This window comes from Daktulosphaira vitifoliae, unplaced genomic scaffold (assembly GCF_025091365.1).
Source record: "Daktulosphaira vitifoliae isolate Bord-2020 unplaced genomic scaffold, ASM2509136v1 Scaffold_1, whole genome shotgun sequence".
In the NCBI taxonomy this organism is placed as follows: domain Eukaryota; kingdom Metazoa; phylum Arthropoda; class Insecta; order Hemiptera; family Phylloxeridae; genus Daktulosphaira; species Daktulosphaira vitifoliae.
This window is the reverse complement of record NW_026099572.1, coordinates 58858950-58877288: the sequence shown is the minus strand read 5'-3', so window position 1 is coordinate 58877288 and position 18339 is coordinate 58858950. Positions and strand designations below refer to the sequence as shown.

The 18339-nt window shown below is 29.9% G+C and overlaps 2 protein-coding genes across 4 annotated transcripts in view; one reads left to right on the top strand and one right to left on the bottom strand.

The window, feature by feature from the left end:
- Nucleotides 1-3232, top strand: part of LOC126908715 (uncharacterized) — a 12284-nt gene extending 9052 nt beyond the window's left edge. For 2 of the 3 annotated variants that reach the window (XM_050691029.1, XM_050691039.1), the window contains 2 exons: nucleotides 1182-1211; nucleotides 2983-3232. In XM_050691029.1, coding sequence (XP_050546986.1) covers nucleotides 1182-1211; nucleotides 2983-3092 — 140 coding nt within the window. In that variant the 3' untranslated portion in view covers nucleotides 3093-3232. Of the gene's footprint in view, nucleotides 1-1181; nucleotides 1212-2632; nucleotides 2665-2982 lie in introns of those variants that run through there. The other variant, XM_050691042.1, reaches the window with a different exon arrangement.
- LOC126894757 (uncharacterized) overlaps nucleotides 1-18339 on the bottom strand; it is a 239303-nt gene that overhangs the window by 108793 nt on the left and 112171 nt on the right. The window lies entirely within an intron of this gene.

Sequence of the window (18339 nt, the reverse complement as noted above, 5' to 3'; positions counted from 1 at the left end):
TATCTAAGGTTTTAGTTTAAAAAAAAATTATGTTGATTTGTTGATTTTTGAAAAAGTTATGGAAGTTTTAAGAAAAAAAAGTGAAAAAAATGATAAAATGATGTCGATTTTTAAATTTGTAATTTTTTGGATATTTCCCCCATTTGCGGGGAACGAGGGAAAATTTTTAAATTTTTAAGGGTAATGTCTTCAACTAGATACAATTTGTGATCTTTTGACGTATTGTTAAAAGAAATCGGTCCAGTGAGAGCTGAGAAAAAGTAGTGACAGACACAAAAAAAAAAATAAAAAAAAAAAAAAAATAAACACATCATGGTAAAATTAATACCTTCTCAGCTTCGCATCGAAGCTAAAAAAAATCAAATCTTACCAAATTTAAAATGTTTCAGTAAATATAAGAAATAGTAATATATTCATTGATTTCTAGGAGATCCTAGACTTCTAGTTTGAAATTAATTACAATAAGTTAATTTTCTTAATAAAATTATTTATAAAACTATTGATAATAATTATTAATATTTTAATAATATTTTACATTTTAAAGATAAAAATTATTTAGTTACTCTTCATTTTAGGACTATAAATTTTTAAAAAATATTTCAACCTATAGAGGCCATATACCTTTCTCTTAACTAATTTCTTAGAAAAATTAGCTAAAATGTATAAAGTGATTCTTAATTATTTAATTACTCATATTGATTTCCGAACATTTAAACACAGATATTCACAGATATAAAAAGAAATAGGGGATAAGAATATGATCCTCCATAATCACCTCACTATATACAATATATACATACATTGTAATCTATGTGGTTTTAGTTGTTAGAAATTTGAGCAAAAACTGCTCATGTACTCAGTCATGTAGGTTCATTGTGCGCACCTCCTACCATATTATACTAATTCGGTTTCTTCGCAAAAGTGATATCACCAAAGTTTTGTTGCCATTGTTCAATACCTTAAACTAAACATATATAGGACGTCCTACTAGGCCACACCTATATAATTTCAAAGAGTCTCGTGTAATAATAATGGATTATTAATGAATCGTCAAAATAATAAAAATATCAATTATGGATGTACAACTAATAATAATAATTATAATAGTTGATTATTCCATGTACTCTTAAATTTTAAAACTTAAAGTGACATTAAATAAAACGAAAAATATATTATGTTAGGCGAAGATGATGATGCTAGTTTTTCAATTGGTAAGCAATAAATTAATAACATTAAGTTAATATTACTGCACAATACATATGATTATCATTTTGTAATACAATAATTTTTAATAAAAAATTGAAACAATAATTAACTTAAATACTATATTTATTGGCGTTTGTACCTTACTGCGTATTATTACTTTTATTATTGAATACATCTACAAAGTTTTAATAACTCTCAATGATACTCCAAAATTCAGTCATTGATTTTAATTGTAATTCAAAGAAATTTTACACGTAATTTGTATCAACAAATTACTTACAGCACTAAAAAATATTTACACTGCACCAATGTCAATGAGACGTCTTTTTTACCCTTTCTAGATATTCATTCATATTTTACTATAGTTCAATACATTTACACAATGTATAATTTTAAAGAATGGGAATACTCCGCATTATCTGGTACCTGAATAGTTTAGATATTGAAGCCCGATGACGGAGAAAAATCTACGGATCTAAATGCTCATAATATTTCTTATAAATTATCTTTTTCTTTGGCATTAAATCACCTCTTCTTCTTTTTTTTCTCGCTTTATTCCCAACTACTTGGAGTCGTTTAACTACATATAACAATATATATTATATCTATAATATATTCATTGATTTCTAGGGGATAAGATAAAATTGTTTAAATCAATTAAAAATAATAAATTATATTAAAAAATAATATAAAACCTAAATTGATAAATGATGTCGATGATAGTGGTAGGCAGACTGTATTGGGTGTTGTGAAAATGGTTGTAATACTCGATGACAACTAACATTAGCCTCACGGAATATGGCAAAGTTGAGCACAAGGATAATATAGAACTCGCACGTCTGAGATCAATGGTCAGTGTATAGGTGCAGGGCACGTTATTGAGGATGAAATTTGATGGTGGAAAAACGGCTACTTTGGTAGTGTTTCAGTGATAGTCAGGGCCCAATCATTAAAGGCACACAAGGGCATGGTAGCAACAAATAGTAAAATATGGTGTACTATGACCAAACAATAGCATGCACAAGAGGAGGCCCTTACTGTGTACATGGAAATCGCACAGTACAGATTTGTTGAGGACCAACGATGAATCGTACTTAACGGGCAATTGGAGCGTAGGCCGTCGATATATCGTGTTAGGTTGACGAGGGGGTAGGTAAGCAAAGACGTTAGAGATCAGTTTTCACGCGATTTAATGTACTTAACAAATTTGTGACCACAGTTCCACTAGGTTTTTGTTAAAGGCGCTATCTACCAAACAATATAAATGGAATGTTTTTATGAAAAACTGATCAAGTCAAATTTTGTTAGTTTTAGATTACTTAGAAATTTGTGTTAAGTATTGTCGATCTTGTTTTCATAAGTAGTTTAGTTATATTTAAAATTTTAATAGTCATATATACCACCAAGTAAATATTTTGGTTTCCAGAAAATTATAATTTTTGATTTGACCAACTTCTCACAAAAAACGTACATACATATATAATTTGTTGACCTGAAAATTTTTTTTTCATATTTACTAAATAAACAACTAAAATTAACTAAAAAAATTTTAATTGATTATTAAAATCGTTTTAGAAGTGTGGGTGATATCTTACAACACACAATTATTTAAATGGCGGTAGACTTTATTAAACAAAATTATAACACGTAAATAGACGTATAAACACTAAAAGAAAATAAATGTNTGTTTGAAAAAATTTCTTATTTTTTTAAAAATAAAATCTAATTGTGATAATTTTTGAAATAAATTTTTTTTATTCATTATTTTATTTTAAGACTTGCCATCAAATGATGATGAAAAAAAATCAACTGTTATCATTAAACGAATATATCTAAATTATCCAATAAGAAGAATGTGTGTCAACAGAATAATACAAAAATTCTAATATCGTTAATTAATTTAATTTACCATCAACTATTTTATTTATTTATTAAATAATATACTAATTTAATTATAAAAATTAAAAATTTTTGTTTCATTTATATCTTTATTTAATTTTATTAAATATTGTGACCATTGTAAAAGTATCTCAATAAATTATTCTACAAAATTATTCTCTTTTATAGGTGTCTAAATAAATAATTATTTAAATCAATAATAACTATCATTATAATAATTATAATTAAATAATTATTAATACTAAGGTGCTCATGATGTTTCAAAGAGGACGTTCATAAAAAAAATTTTACTAATACTACCTATTTCTACTATATATTATCGTGTTTGAAAAGTTTTAAATAAAAAAATGTTAAAAAAGAATCTATTCGAGAAAGTATGCAGTATAAAACTTTTATTTTGAATTAGTAGAAGTATAAAATAAATTGACTTTGTCTAGGTGGCCTATATTTATTAAAACACAAAGAAAATACAAATGCTTAAATTCTTCAGATCTAGATATTTTTATTCGCATCTCCACTACTTGTACGGGAAAAACTATATAGTTGAAATAACAACTTAAATAGTTTTCCAACCGAAAAATATCGTTAATATTGTAGTAAATAGCTGAGTAGTTATTAAATAACTTCGATATTAGTATGTTATACATTTTTAACACAGTAGTAAGCAATTTTTAAATTCCTAAGTAATATAATAATCTCATATAAAGAGATAATGCAGGGTAAGCATATTAACAATGGTGGTAAAAGAATATATAAAAGGAAACAAGAAGAGTAATGGAAAATTGACGTTTTGACTAAGAAATGTCTAGTTATAGGTTTGGACGTTTAGTATGTGAAACTTTGTATTTTAAATGGCTTAATTTATATTGTATTACATTATTATATTGTAATCTGATTTTATGTTTATTATGTTTTGTAGATAAAATATAACTATTCAAAAACCTGCACGTAATGTAAATATTTTATATCCGCTGTGTTATTAAAATTGTGTATGTGTGTGCGGCTTGAGTCTATGTTGGATTGCTGTTCCTTTAATCGATCTTAACAATTGGTGTACGGGCTGGCTAGTTTTTGGGCTTAACCACCCTTTAGTAGGTATAGAGAAAAGGTAGTTTTGCTAGTGGCTGACGAGGAGCCATCCTTCAGTCTGCAAATTTTGAGCTAAACCGTGCTGACGGGTCTAAAATCTACCCCTTCAGTCAGGGTCGAATTTAGGAATTTTACCGCCCCCCAAAAAGTGTTGAGTTGGGTTTTTTAGTTGAGCAAAAAAAAAAGGTCTTCAAAACAATTTCCCTTGTTTACATTAGACATCAATGGGACCATGGATGGGGGGTCCAATCCCCATAGACCCCCCATAAATGTGCCCTACCATTGTTTTAAATCATAAATTTTTTTTAAGATTAAGAAATGGGCCATTTGATCATTAATAATTGAATTATTTTACAAAAGTTAGGAATATTAACAATAGAAAAATTATTTATAAATATCATTTATTAACATAACAACAGTTAATTAATAAGCAAGAAAAACAATTACAATTTTTTTCTACTCTTAATACACGAAATTTTTTTAATTACCTCATCATAATTTATTATAGATGTCAATTCACCTTTAATTGACAATAAACTAAATTATTGAGTTGATCCTCAGATGTACTAGATCTTAGATACGATTTAATTCTTTTTAAAGTTGAAAAAGATCTTTCCGTTGAACAATTGCTTATGAGAGTACATAGCAACATTCTCAAAGCTATATCAATATAAGGCTAAATGCTTTGTAATTTTTCTGTCTGATAAAAATACAAATCTCTTGAATCGTTTTCGGAATACCATCAGAAAGGCTTTTTAAATGTTCTCTTAAATGTAAACATTCATTCACAAATGAAGGTTCTAAATAAATTTCAAATTCTTTTTGAAGTTTCGTAGCTTTTTTAAATATTTCTGGTACTGAAATATTTGTTAACTTTGAACAGCGCACCGCTCGCGTATGTAAAATAAACGCATATCAATTTTCGTACTTAACGTCTTATTTTAATTCTATTTAACATCTTTTAGTGATAAAATATCACGCCCGATCACTAACATTTAGATATTCGCGATAAAAAGATTATTTTATTAATAATGTAATTTTATTAAGATATTGATAATATTTGTGATATATTAGTAACATTAATGATTTCTAGGATATAAAATATCTAGACCCTTTCTATTTCAAAATATTACTCTTTTCCATTAAATAATGAACATACTATCAAATGAATAACCGATTTTAATTTTGTTTTGTATTTATCGCTGCCTGAGATGGTGCAAAATATAAAAAGTGATTTTTTTTATCATAATCCACTCTATTACTTACATAATAAATACAATTAAATTTTTTTTTTTAATTTTATTATTATCTTTAGTTATACATTATTCTTGAATTATTAGATATTCAATACTTTTTAAGTTCATCCCTTATGCCTTGTAAGTTGTAAACTTTGTTTTTTTAAATGATAATGCATATTTTGAATTTAATAAAATGTTTGAGTTTTTAATTTAACAGTAAATTTGACGGGCATTTGAATTTTTAATATAACTTTATTTGTTTAATAGATATAAACATTTAAAGTTTCCAATTTTTGAATTAAAAAGGGATTACAAATACAGGTAGCTAATTGGTTTTTTATAACAACGATATTCGCAGGTACACAGCATTGTTATTATCAATGGTAATAAGGCACATTGTTGTGAGTTTATAAATACAATAACGTCAATACAGAAAACGTATCTTAGGATAGTCATAATTGACAATAAACATTCCATGACTGTGATAGCGACATCATAAAAACCAACTAGCTACCTGTATTTGTAAACATTCATGTATTATACATGTATATTAATTTAAAAATTTGAAACTTTAAAATTTTATATCTAATAAACGAATAAAGTTATACTAAAAATTCAAATACCATTTACTATTAAATTAAAAACTCAAACATTTTATTAAATTCAAAATATAAGTTTTCATTTAAAAAAACAAAATTGACACCCTCAATTTATTTTTAAAATTTTGGAAATTTTTCGGCTCACCCACAAAATTTGTCGAACAAATCAGATAAGTTTAATCGTGTTAATTTGGGATTAAATATCGGTCTTAAAGAGTAGTTTTTAGCAATTAACTTGTAAATCAGTGTTCTTACAAAAAAAAAAAAAAAATGATTGAAACTAAATTGTAAATCTAATTGTTTTGTATAAATTAAGTTTTAACAGTTTTACTTCTAAATCCATTAATTTTACAGAAAAATGTTAAAATACGTAATATTTCGTAAAATTGTCGAAATTGGTATATTTACGAATATTTCATTATATCTGACGATATACTTATGATTGGCTAAAATGCATAAGTATCCTTATTTCTCAATATTATTTTATAAATTTAAAAAAATTGCTACATAAAATATAAAATGTGAAATGCAATATACTAGTAGTTCCCAAATTATAACAAAAATATAAACTAAAAATTATATTTTAATGTTTCTTTTTTACAATTAAGATATAATTATTTATGCTTTTGGACCAGCATAAAAGTAACTCAACTTTTTAATCGTTTACTGTTAAACTACCATTAAATTCTTCAATTATGCTCTCTCAGCTGAGTCATTTAGTACTTTAATAAAGCATACAATTTTTTTCTGTATAAATAAAAGTTATCAGTATTGATATGGAATCGTAAAAATATTACATATTGCTCTTCGACAAAAATGAAGCTACAGTTTAAAAAAAAAAAATTTTTTTTAATAAATCTAAGCAATATATTGACCTTGAGACCAGACGGTCGTAACGCATTCACCCCACCCTGCTCACCAATCGTCGACAACAATATTTTCCATCCCGTAGACGCGTGCGTGTCTTCAATTATGTATATATATATATATATATATATATATATAAGAACAATTATACAATTAATATATAATAATTTTTTTACATATAGATATATATAAAGATTTTTAGTTACCAGATTCTATAGATGAAGAAGAACTTATAATTATATCATCTGATAAATAAAGTAGAATAGTTTGCGTAGAGTATACCTTATTTGCATATACCAGATGATAACTAATAGAATCTAGCAATAAAACTCATATATTTAGCAAAAATTGTAATATGATCAAGCTATCTCAGCTGTATCAATAAAACGAATGATGAAATGTTTACTTATTACTTTAAACATTTTATTTTAAACATTTTTTGTATGAAATTTAGGTTATATCGCATATGATTCGTCAGATATAATGAAGGATTCGTAAATATAACAATTTCGACAATTTTACGAAATATTACGTATTTTGACATTTTTCTGTAAAACTAATGAATTTAAAAAAAATGTTAGAATTTAATTTATATAAAATAATTAGAATTAGAATTTAGTTTCAATAATTTTTTTTTTGTAAGAGCACTGATTTACAAGTTAATAGCTAAAAACTAAAAATTACCTATTTTGGCCGATTTTCAACCATAAGGGGTCACGGGTTAAAATAATCTGATCGGCCTGAAATATTTGTAGTCACTTTTTATATGTATGCATACAAATATGCAGAGTGAATTCGAAGAATTTCTAAAATTAAAAAAATAATAGACACCCTAAGTTATACAAAATTAATAGTTTCATGTACTCTTAAATATTAATACTTTTATTGATTAAAAAAAACCTATTATATTTAGATGATGGTGGTCGTGGTGATGGTAAGTAAAAAAATAACTAATATTAAGTCAAATATGAATAAATAGTAGTTTTAGTTTTAATTATTATCGAAGTGGACATAATGACCATGCACTCAGACCTGTTGTCCATTGTGCGCACCTCATACCGAATTGTCTTGATTCGGTTTACCCACCTAAGTGTTATCACTAAAATGTTAATACATTACCAACTATAAAGTCACCTCTAAAGATGACCAAAGAGTCCTGTCTTTCTGTCGAAATTAAGTATATCTCTAGGTTTTAGGTTTTTAATATCTTCTTTTTCAGGAAAAGGTTCATTCAACTAGTTTGATCTTAGTGTGGACAAGGCTTCAGATTCGCACATGATGTGAAATAAGTCTTCTTCTTCTACTTCACACTTCCTGAACAATGGTGATTCCGATACCCCCATTGCGTTAAGATGTTTAAGCAGGTGACCATGTCCTGTCAGTAGACCAGTCAGAGTACTTATTTGATGTCTAGTCATGCTATTAAGATCACCCAGCAATAAACCAGGGGTCTTGATAAACATTTTAGATTGTCTAGGTACTACCAAGTACTTCCAGATTTTCCTGTGTTGTTCTCTGCACCAATTCTTGGGTAACACTTTGAGCGATTGCTCAGTGAGTCCTACCACTGGTTCTAGTCCAACATAGGTGTTCTCTGCTCCTTTCCTGGCTAGAAAGTCAGCATTCTCATTTCCAGTGACACCTTTGTGTCCCGGTACCCAGGCTAGTGTAACTTTGTTGAACCTCGATAGTGATTCTAAAGTTTCCCTGCATTCGAGGACTAGCTTTGAATTCACCTGATCGTTACAGAGTGTTTTCAAAGCCGCTTGACTATCACTTAAGATAGTTATCTTCCTATTTTTGTATACCATCAGGTTCTGAGCCCCTACCAGTATCGCCATCACCTCTGCTTGGAAAACAAAGGGTGTTGTGCCTAATGACATACTGACATTTATTCGTGGCTTTAAACCCCAAATCCCAACACCTACCTTTCCTGATTTTTTGGATCCATCTGTATACATAATTCCTCCTTTTTCTGTCAGATGGTTAATATTGCATTCTCTACGTGTAGTCATCTCCACTTTGTAGGGAATGTTGTTCTTAAGAACCGGTTTGATATAGTCCAAGGGGTATTCTAAAAAGCCCTTGTCTATCTCTTTTAATATTTTACCATGTTCTGTTGTATCACTCCCCAAAGTCCACATACCTAAGTTGTGGAATCTTAGTGCTGTAGCTTTGGCGTGAGCTTTCACCTCTAGATGTAGAGGAAGCAATCCAATTAGTGCCTCTAATACGACCGTTGGTGTAGTTCTTAATGCTCCAGTGATGGCAATAGCAGCCATTCTCTGTATACGACTAAGTTCTTTCCTAGCTGTAATGAGTGCTGTTCTGGTCCACCAGACTAGGGCACCGTACAATATCATAGGTTTAATCACTGACGTGTACAACCAATACATAACTCTTGGTTGAAGACCACATGTCTTTCCCAAGGCTCTGCTGTAAGTCCACAATGTGGTCATTGCTTTTTTGATTCTTGACTCAACATGTGATTTCCATTTTAGCTTACTATCCAAGATAATACCTAAGTATTTTACTTCTGATTTTAAGCTAATTTCTTGTCCATTCAGAGTAAGAGTGTCCAGACTGTCTAGTCCTATTCTCTTTCTAGTGAACATAACAACCTCTGCTTTATTTGGATTAACAGATAGACTGTACTTACTATACCATATCTGTATAGTGTTAAGTCTCTGTTATGCTAAATCAATAATAGTGTCTGGGAATTTACCCACCACTGCTATAACCAAGTTATCCGCATAGACTTGTGTATAACAATATTTGTTTAACTCTCTAATAAGCGAGTCCAATACTAGACACCATAGCAAGGGGATAGAATCGCGCCTTGTGGACATCCCTGTTTAACACTCTTGATTACTTTGGTCTCATTGAGCTGTCCCAAAATGGAGCGTTCCTGAAGCATGGATTCTATCCATTTAATAATGAGTGGTTCTATTCCATGCTGTTGTGCAGATTCACACATAGCATCGAATGGAGTATTGTCAAAAGCCCCTTCGATGTCCAGGAATATACCTACTGCATACATTTTATTCTCTACAGCTTTCCCTATCTTAGTAGTTAAGCAGTGTATAATTGTATCAGTAGATTTCCCCGTTTGATACGCATGTTGGTTTTCATGTAAAGGGTTCTCCTTAAGAGGCCCCTCCTTGATGTACCTATCAATAAGTTTCTCCATAGTCTTANTTCAATAAGTTTCTCCATAGTCTAAAGAAGAAATGAAGTAAGACTTATTGGCCTGTAGGATTTTGCTTCATAATAGTTAGTGCTTCATAATCTGGTCACCATTTATCCATGGTTCCTGAATAAGTGCTATTTGTAAGGGTATTGTATGCCTCTCAGTTAGGGTCCTTAGTAATACACTGCTGACCCCTTTACTGTGATGCAGGTTTATTTGCGTGAATTGAATTCTATTGTCAGCCATTCAGAAAAAATTGATGTTGACGCTTAAGAAAGCACGCTGTACTGGGTGTGATACAGGTGTCTGAAACAGTACCAGTGTCACACAGCCCCCCCTGTGGGTGGTGTCCCCCCACCGTCACCAGGTGACGACCGTGCCTTAGGTTTGCTTTCCACATTTCCTTTTGGATCCGTGGAGAGGTTCCCCTCAGCTTTGGCCGTTATTGAGGGTGGTGGTTTTTTGGGTCCCTATCCCTTACGTAACACACTTCCTTTCCTTTCGAGGCAGGAGTGAAGTGTGTCCGTTTGTTCCTTACCTGTGCCTTACCTCCTTTTTCCGAGTGGCACTGGTGATTCCTCAGCCTTCCTCTTCCCAGATTTTTGAGGTGTGGATTTTTTCACATACTTCCGGGCTGGAGGCTGCTTGGCAACATAATCTGTGAAGCAAACTCTGCCCATTCCAAAATATGGACTGCGCTTCAGTTCCTCCAGTTTGACCATGCTGTTTTCGTTCACACTTAGGAGCAAAGTTTGTCCTTTCGGGCCAATCTCTGTCTCATGGTGGACTTTCCAGATCACCGTGTTCAGCCCTGGGTTTTTTTTTTTGCCAAAATTTCCAAGATCTTGAACTCTTTTGGCAGCCCTGGTATATGAGTGACCATCCGTTTATACTTGATCGGGTTGTAGGCTTCCAAATGGAGTTCTGCACCGTCCCAAGGTTTTATCAGGTTGACATGGTCAGTGAGCCACTTAAGAGAGCTCTCTTGGGCTGCACTGATCACAAGTGTTCCATCAGTGAGACTGGTGTCTTTAAACCTTGGTACGTCGGTTCCATTAGTACCCGACAGTATCAAGTCTCCAACACAAGACTCAATGAGTAGCTCCTGATCTGTGGTCAACTTGTTAGTAGGGTAGCCTGCGAGGACCAGAGCCACTTTTTTATCATCGGTTACCACGTCCCTGTAAGTCGGTACCCAATGAGTTTTCTTACATGGAGGTTCTTGACCCTTGTCCTCAGGTTTTTGAGCTTCGGTTCCCTTTGACTTTTTCAAGTCATCGGTTCCCTTGTCTCCCTCCTTTGGTAGGTTTTTCTGTCCCTCCATGGTTGCTCGGCTCTTCTTCAGCTTACGCCTCTGAATGCCGCTCAGTTTCTCAGGTCTAAGTTTTAGACCCTCGATTTTGTCAGCTACTGCTCCCAGTTGATCTTGCGATTCCTGGTCTACATTTGCTGACGTTGCTGTCTCTTTGCTAGTAGACGGTTCACCAAGTGTCCCGTTGTTGGCATTAAGACCTTCAAGTTCGGCGATTCTTCTGCGAAGAGTCGCCAGTTCACGATCTTGTTCCGACAGGTTGTCCGTAGGATCCCTGATCGTCACAAGTTCGTTGTTTTGTGGTTTTTCTATGTTTTTGTCCATATAGTTCCCACGAGAAGTCGAGAAATAAAGGTCCNTGTTCCTACGAAAAGTCGAGAAATAAAGGTCCGTCACAGCAGAGCTCGATACTGTGATAAGGCTGTATACTCTATGGTGCGCCAGGTGCCATAGAGGATCCCAATGGTCACTTTACCTTTCGGCTAACTACCCTGTGACAAGTTAGCANTACTTTACCTTTCGGCTAACTATTCTGTGACAAGTTAGCAACCCTTTCACTTGTTATGGCTGGGTTAGGTATATATATGTACCTAACCCTAAATATATATGGATGAATAAATAGTAAACTTTTTAATAATATTATTTGTTAAGTTACTTAACAATTCAATATGTTAGGTATTATCAATATTGTTTTGATAAGCAGTTTAATTATTATATTATTGAAATTTGAATTTTAATAGTTATATTTACCACCAGGCATAAAAGTATATTGTGTTTTTTGTTTTCTAAATAATTACCATTTTCGATTTGTTCAACTTCTCACAAAAATCATTCACACTAGGGTGGAACGAAATATTGAATATGTTAATGATTAAATTCTAATATAAAAAAAAGTTGCAGTTTAGTTTCCTGATTATGAGGGAAAAAAAATATTTTAATATCTTTAGGTGCCACAAGAGGGTTTAAAATTTGACTATGAGGGTAGTTTTTTCGTTTTTGTTTTTGTTATCTATACTATTCACAGGAAAAATTATAGAACTAAATGATTACTATAAAAAATGTTATTAGCAAAAGAGCCATTTTATAATACTTAGTCACTAAAATTAAAAAAATAACATATTTTTATCTTTACCGTTGAAATTGTTTTTATTAGTTTATTTAAATATTGCAGACGAAATATTCAACATACAATAAAAATGTTTGTATAAAAATTGTTTAGAATTTTTGTTGTATGTATCATATCTTTTATCAAAAGTAGTTGTAATAATCGAGTAATAGGGTGGATTGAAAAACTAAATTTTGATTTTTAACTTTCTAATAGTTGGGGAAATATGTATTTTAATTCTTATATATTACTTATAAAATTTAACTAGTCTAGTTTAAAATTAAGAAATGCCGCAAGACATTTGAAATATAATAATATTGTTTTCTTATGCTTACTGGGTGAACGTTCAAGTTGGTCATACTGATAGTATATCAGCTGGTGATAACACTCCACTTATCGAACGCTTGGCCGTTATGGTTTTGTAATTTACTTTTCTCGATATCCGTCACCTTATTACCATTGTTTTGTTTAACGTTGTTTTTTCTCGCTCTCGTTGTTAAACTATTGCTTTTCCCATAACCTTAAACCTTATATAAATTTTGTTTTTTGTTTTAATACTAAAGTTGTTTGTCTTTTGTTACTTCGTTAAGCACGATTGTTGGCCTCTTTGAACCGGCAGTGTATAACAAAACCAAATTTTTATAATATTAATTGGTAATAATTTCAATAGTTTAATTTATTATTTGTTATTTATATACCTCGTCGTTCGCACATTAGCTTACATTGACCATAGAGCTCAGTGTCATTTGCATTAAAACTTTGGATACGTTAACTCTATGCTTGTTTGTAATAATAAAATCATTTTAATTAGAATATTCTCAGAAAACTGTTAATGTGCGAACCACTCGTTCAGTTGTCCAGTTTAGATAAAATCTACAATTTATCCAAGCTAACATTGCAGTTAAATTTTTTAGTAATTTAATATTTACTTATAATAGTGTTTGGCTTTTGAACTTGATATATGCTCGTTTTTGTCGCGCATGATTGTACAATCATTCATGTTGCTGAACATAGTAAATCCAGTCCATATGTCCAATTAATTCCAAACTACTTAAATCGTTGAGCTACTCACTTAAAATTGTATTTTAATTGACTGTCTATTGTTCAATTAAATTATGCTTGTTCAGTTATTATTAATCGACCACTGGTCATTGTAAGATTAAGATCAATTCTGTTTTCTTTTGTAATTGAACTCTAAGTTATTGTCCAGTTGTTGTTATTGACTCATAATTAGTTAATAATTCTTTCCTCTATTTGTTTAAATTACCTTTTTTTGAATAATTGTACTTCATGTCCCTCGTTTAACGTTCGTTAACAGTATTTCCATTTGTACATTCTTTGACCAAACTTAACAAGCTACTTTATTCAATTTGTTATTACATTTGTACAATATAATTCAATATGAATTTTACTAACTAATACTTTTTTTGCGCATTGTAATAAATTGACTTTGTTCATTGAACCATTTGTTTTTTACTGAACATACATCCTCTCTATACCTCTTATATCACTTATACAGTCCACTACCACAATCCATGTCTAATAAAGTAACTAACTGAACAAAGGTTATAGGTAAGGTAGTTAATGCACTAGTGTTAGTCAGCCTGCACACTGTACAAAATTTATTTACTTTTTAATTGCATGGTACTTTGACTTAATGATTTTATTTTAGCTTATTTGTTTCTAGTCCTCCCTTTCCTTTCACTTCTTGCACATTCCTCTACAAACAAATCAGATAATTATAATTAAAAAATCAACTGACCGATCGGCTTTCCTCTTGTCGCCTATGTATGAATAGGAGTTCGTTAATATTTAAATCCTGTTCCTTACACTGGGTTATTCTATTTATGCTCTATTTTATCATAAGTTTATGATACAATAATATTTCATTGTCACTTCAATAAACGAACTTGCTTTTGCATTTAATATTGCTGTGTATCCGTACAAAGTCGTGTTGAGTTAATTTTATGCGTAACGTGTGTTAAATATTTGTTAAAAATGGCTGGTGTATTGACGAGAAATAAATCAAAATGTTTAATTTTTGAAGATGCTAAAGAGCCAAGTAATAATGTGTTATCAACTTATGAATACGTTATGTAATATTATTTGTATGTAAAACATCAACTTAAACCCGATATTACTTCAAAAGAGCCAAGTGTAAGCTCTATAGCTGAAATTTTAGCATCTAGCATAGAAAATATATGTATCAAAGCATCAATTCCAATAGTATCACACACGCGAGTATTACAATTAATTAAAACGTACCATGGCAAGTATCGGAATATACTAAAGTAAGCGAAGGGTAGGGGATATTGTGAAACGTATAAAAAAAAAGTATAAAACTCCAAACAGAAGCAAGAAGTAATCTTTTTGACATTGCGGTATGTAAGTGTGTTGATTTTAGTACATGAATATGTGAAATATTTCGAAAAAATCCAAATATTGAACAAATACTTATTAAAGATCAAAGAACAACTAGAAAAATGTTTATATCTTTAGTTGACGTTTCACCTACTAAAAAGCTTAAAAAAAAAGGTATAAGAAAAGAAGTTGACGCAAAGCGAATAGAAAAACATAAGTTATTAGAAACTTATGATAAATCCAATTTAAATGAAGTTGTTAATATTGAATTTGATAATTCTGTTGACATTAATGATAAATATAATAATTCTGACGAAGATTTTACAATAATTTCAAAACCATCAACATCATCATCTGATATAAAAAACTCACAGATGAGACTTAAGTAATCAGCTCTAGCTTTGGCTTAACATAGAATTGATTGACATTTCAGCTGCTAAAATTTCAAGTGCTGTAGTTCAGGTTATTGGTATTATTTCAGTCGATAATAAAAATAGTGTTGTAGATAGAATGAAAGTCCGAAGAACTAATTTTAGGATTATATTTTGATGGATGTAAAGATAAAACTATAATAAATCATCAAGAGGAAACTAAATATTATCGAAAAATTATCACTGAAGAACATATATCACCAAGAACCAAGATCGACATACATTGGTCATACAACACCAACAAGCGGATCTTTTTTAGAAATGAAAAATAGTATTATTCATTTTTTGGAAACAAATAATTTAAGTACTTCACAAATTATTGCGATTGGTTGTGATGGCACAGTTACCAACACCGGTTTTAAAACAGGAGTAATTCGTCAAATAGAAGTATATTTAAAAAAGCTTCTGCAATGGATTGTTTGTTTTCTCCGTGCTAACGAGCTTTTTTTACATCATTTATTCAATCAGCTAGATGGGAAGCCATCAAGGCCAAATGAATATTCCGGAATACTAGACAAACAATTAGAAATATGTCACAAACTTCCAGTAGTTTATTTTGTTCATATTGAAGGCAACTTACCTTTTTTAAAAAATGAAGTTGATTTAAGCAGTGATCAAAAATATTTGTATGAAATGTGTCAAAGTATTACTAGTGGTAAATGTAGTATTGATTTATCTAGAATAAATCCAGGGAAGCAAGTCCACTCTAGGTGGCTTACTACTACAAATCAAATTTTACGTCTATATATTAGTACGAGTTCTCCAACAGAAAATTTGAAAATTTTAACTGAATTTATTTTAAAAGTGTATGGTTCCATGTAGTTTCATACAAAAATTAATCCATTTCGTAATTTTGGATTAAAACATCTTTGGAGGACCTTAAAATATTCACGGTATCTACCTAATAACTTATTGAAAATTATTGACCCTGTTATTCAACGAAATGCGTATTTTGGCTCATCCGAAAATATATTGATATGTTACTCGATAATCATTAAGCCATCAGAAAAATAGCTTTTTCCAAAATTATTAATGCTCGACAGAATAAAAATGATTAATCGATTCGCTCTTTTGAAATCCCACGGTTAAATTTTAATGCTAAAGACTTCGTTGAACTAATTGATTGGGGAAAAAATCAAGTCACTGAACCTCCACTTACATGTAATATTGATCAAGACACCTTAAGACAAGTATAATTTTTTGTTCCACTTAATTTTTATAATAACTTAAATTTCAATTGTATTTTAGATTGTATTATGTCACAAGAAGAAAATCTTAGACATTTTTTATTTTTTGGGATTGTGATTTTTTATACACATATTTGATTATGAACCACATTTTCTAGTAATATTAGAATTTTTAAAATAAAATTATTATCGTTCCACTATACTATTAATATTCCTGAAAATTAATTCTTTTATATAGGATGATCTAAATAAAAAAAAAAACAACCCAGCACAGGGGGGTCGCGGCACAGTGGTGACGTGGCATAGTTGGATCAAGTAAATGATATCTGACAGTGATTAAAATCACTATCAAAAATAAACGCTTCGATGCAAATCTTTAGATAGTGTTTAATTTTAAAAAAATTGGTGTTTTATTCCAAAAGCTACTTGATCTGCTGGTTCCTTATTAATATCCTGATTAAAGTAAAGTATGTCGAATGAAAAAGGGTTTATTAAAAAATATTATTTGTCATAAAAAAATTGTGTGGATCCATAAGCTTTTCAATAAGTTATAGCATTATAAAGTTAAATATAATATAAATAATAAAATCGAGAATTTTCACACAAAAATAGCATTCGGTATTTTTTTCAAATTAAAGAACATTACATTAGCTTTAATTTAAGATATATATAAAAGTGTCAGACCTTCCGGAACATTTTCAAAAGTTATGTTGAAAAAGTAAATTTTTTGTGAAAAAGTTGTCATTTTAAATCCCCCCCTGTGGGCAGGTTAAGTGTCAGATTTACAAAAAAAATATACCAAATGATAAGTAAAGACATCAAGCATCTATATAAAAAAAAATTATATTGATATGTTCATTTTTGAAAAAGTTAGAGCATTATTAAGTTAAAAATATAAAAAAAAATTATTTTACAAAAATCGTAATTTTTTATTAACTTTGATGTCAACTTTCACCACGAAGACAAGTCCAGAGGTCAAATTTTTTTTTTTCAAATTAAAGTATATTACATAAGCTTTAATTTAAGATATATATAAAAGTGTCAGACCTTCCGGAACATTTTCAAAAGTTATGTTGAAAAAGTTAATTTTTTGTGAAAAAGTTGTCATTTTAAATCCCCCCCTGTGGGCAGGTTAAGTGTCAGATTTACAAAAAAAATATACCAAATGATAAGTAAAGACATCAAGCATCTATATAAAAAAAAATTATATTGATATGTTCATTTTTGAAAAAGTTAGAGCATTATTAAGTTAAAAATATAAAAAAAAATTATTTTACAAAAATCGTAATTTTTTATTAACTTTGATGTCAACTTTCACCACGAAGACAAGTCCAGAGGTCAAATTTTTTTTTTTCAAATTAAAGTATATTACATTAGCTTTAATTTAAGATATATATAAAAGTGTCAGACCTTCCGGAACATTTTCAAAAGTTAAGTTGAAAAAGTTAATTTTTTGTGAAAAAGTTATCATTTTGAATCCCCCCCTGTAGGCAGGTTAAGTGTCAGATTTACTAAAAAAAATATACTAAATGATAGGTAAGGACATCAAGCATCTATACAAAAAAAAATTATATTGATATGTTCATTTTTGAAAAAGTTACGGTAGTTTTTAGTAAAAAAAATTGAAAAAATTTCGAAAACAAAAATCGTAATTTTTTATTAACTTTGATGTCAACTTTCACCACGAAGACAAGTCCAGNTGTAATATTTTTGGAGGTTTCCCTCATTTACGGGGAACGAGGGAAATTTTTTCAATTTTGAAGGGTAATGTCTTCGACTAGATACGATTTGTGATCTTTTGACGTATCGTTGAAAGAAATCCGTTCGGTGAGAGCTGAGAAAAAGTGGTAACAGA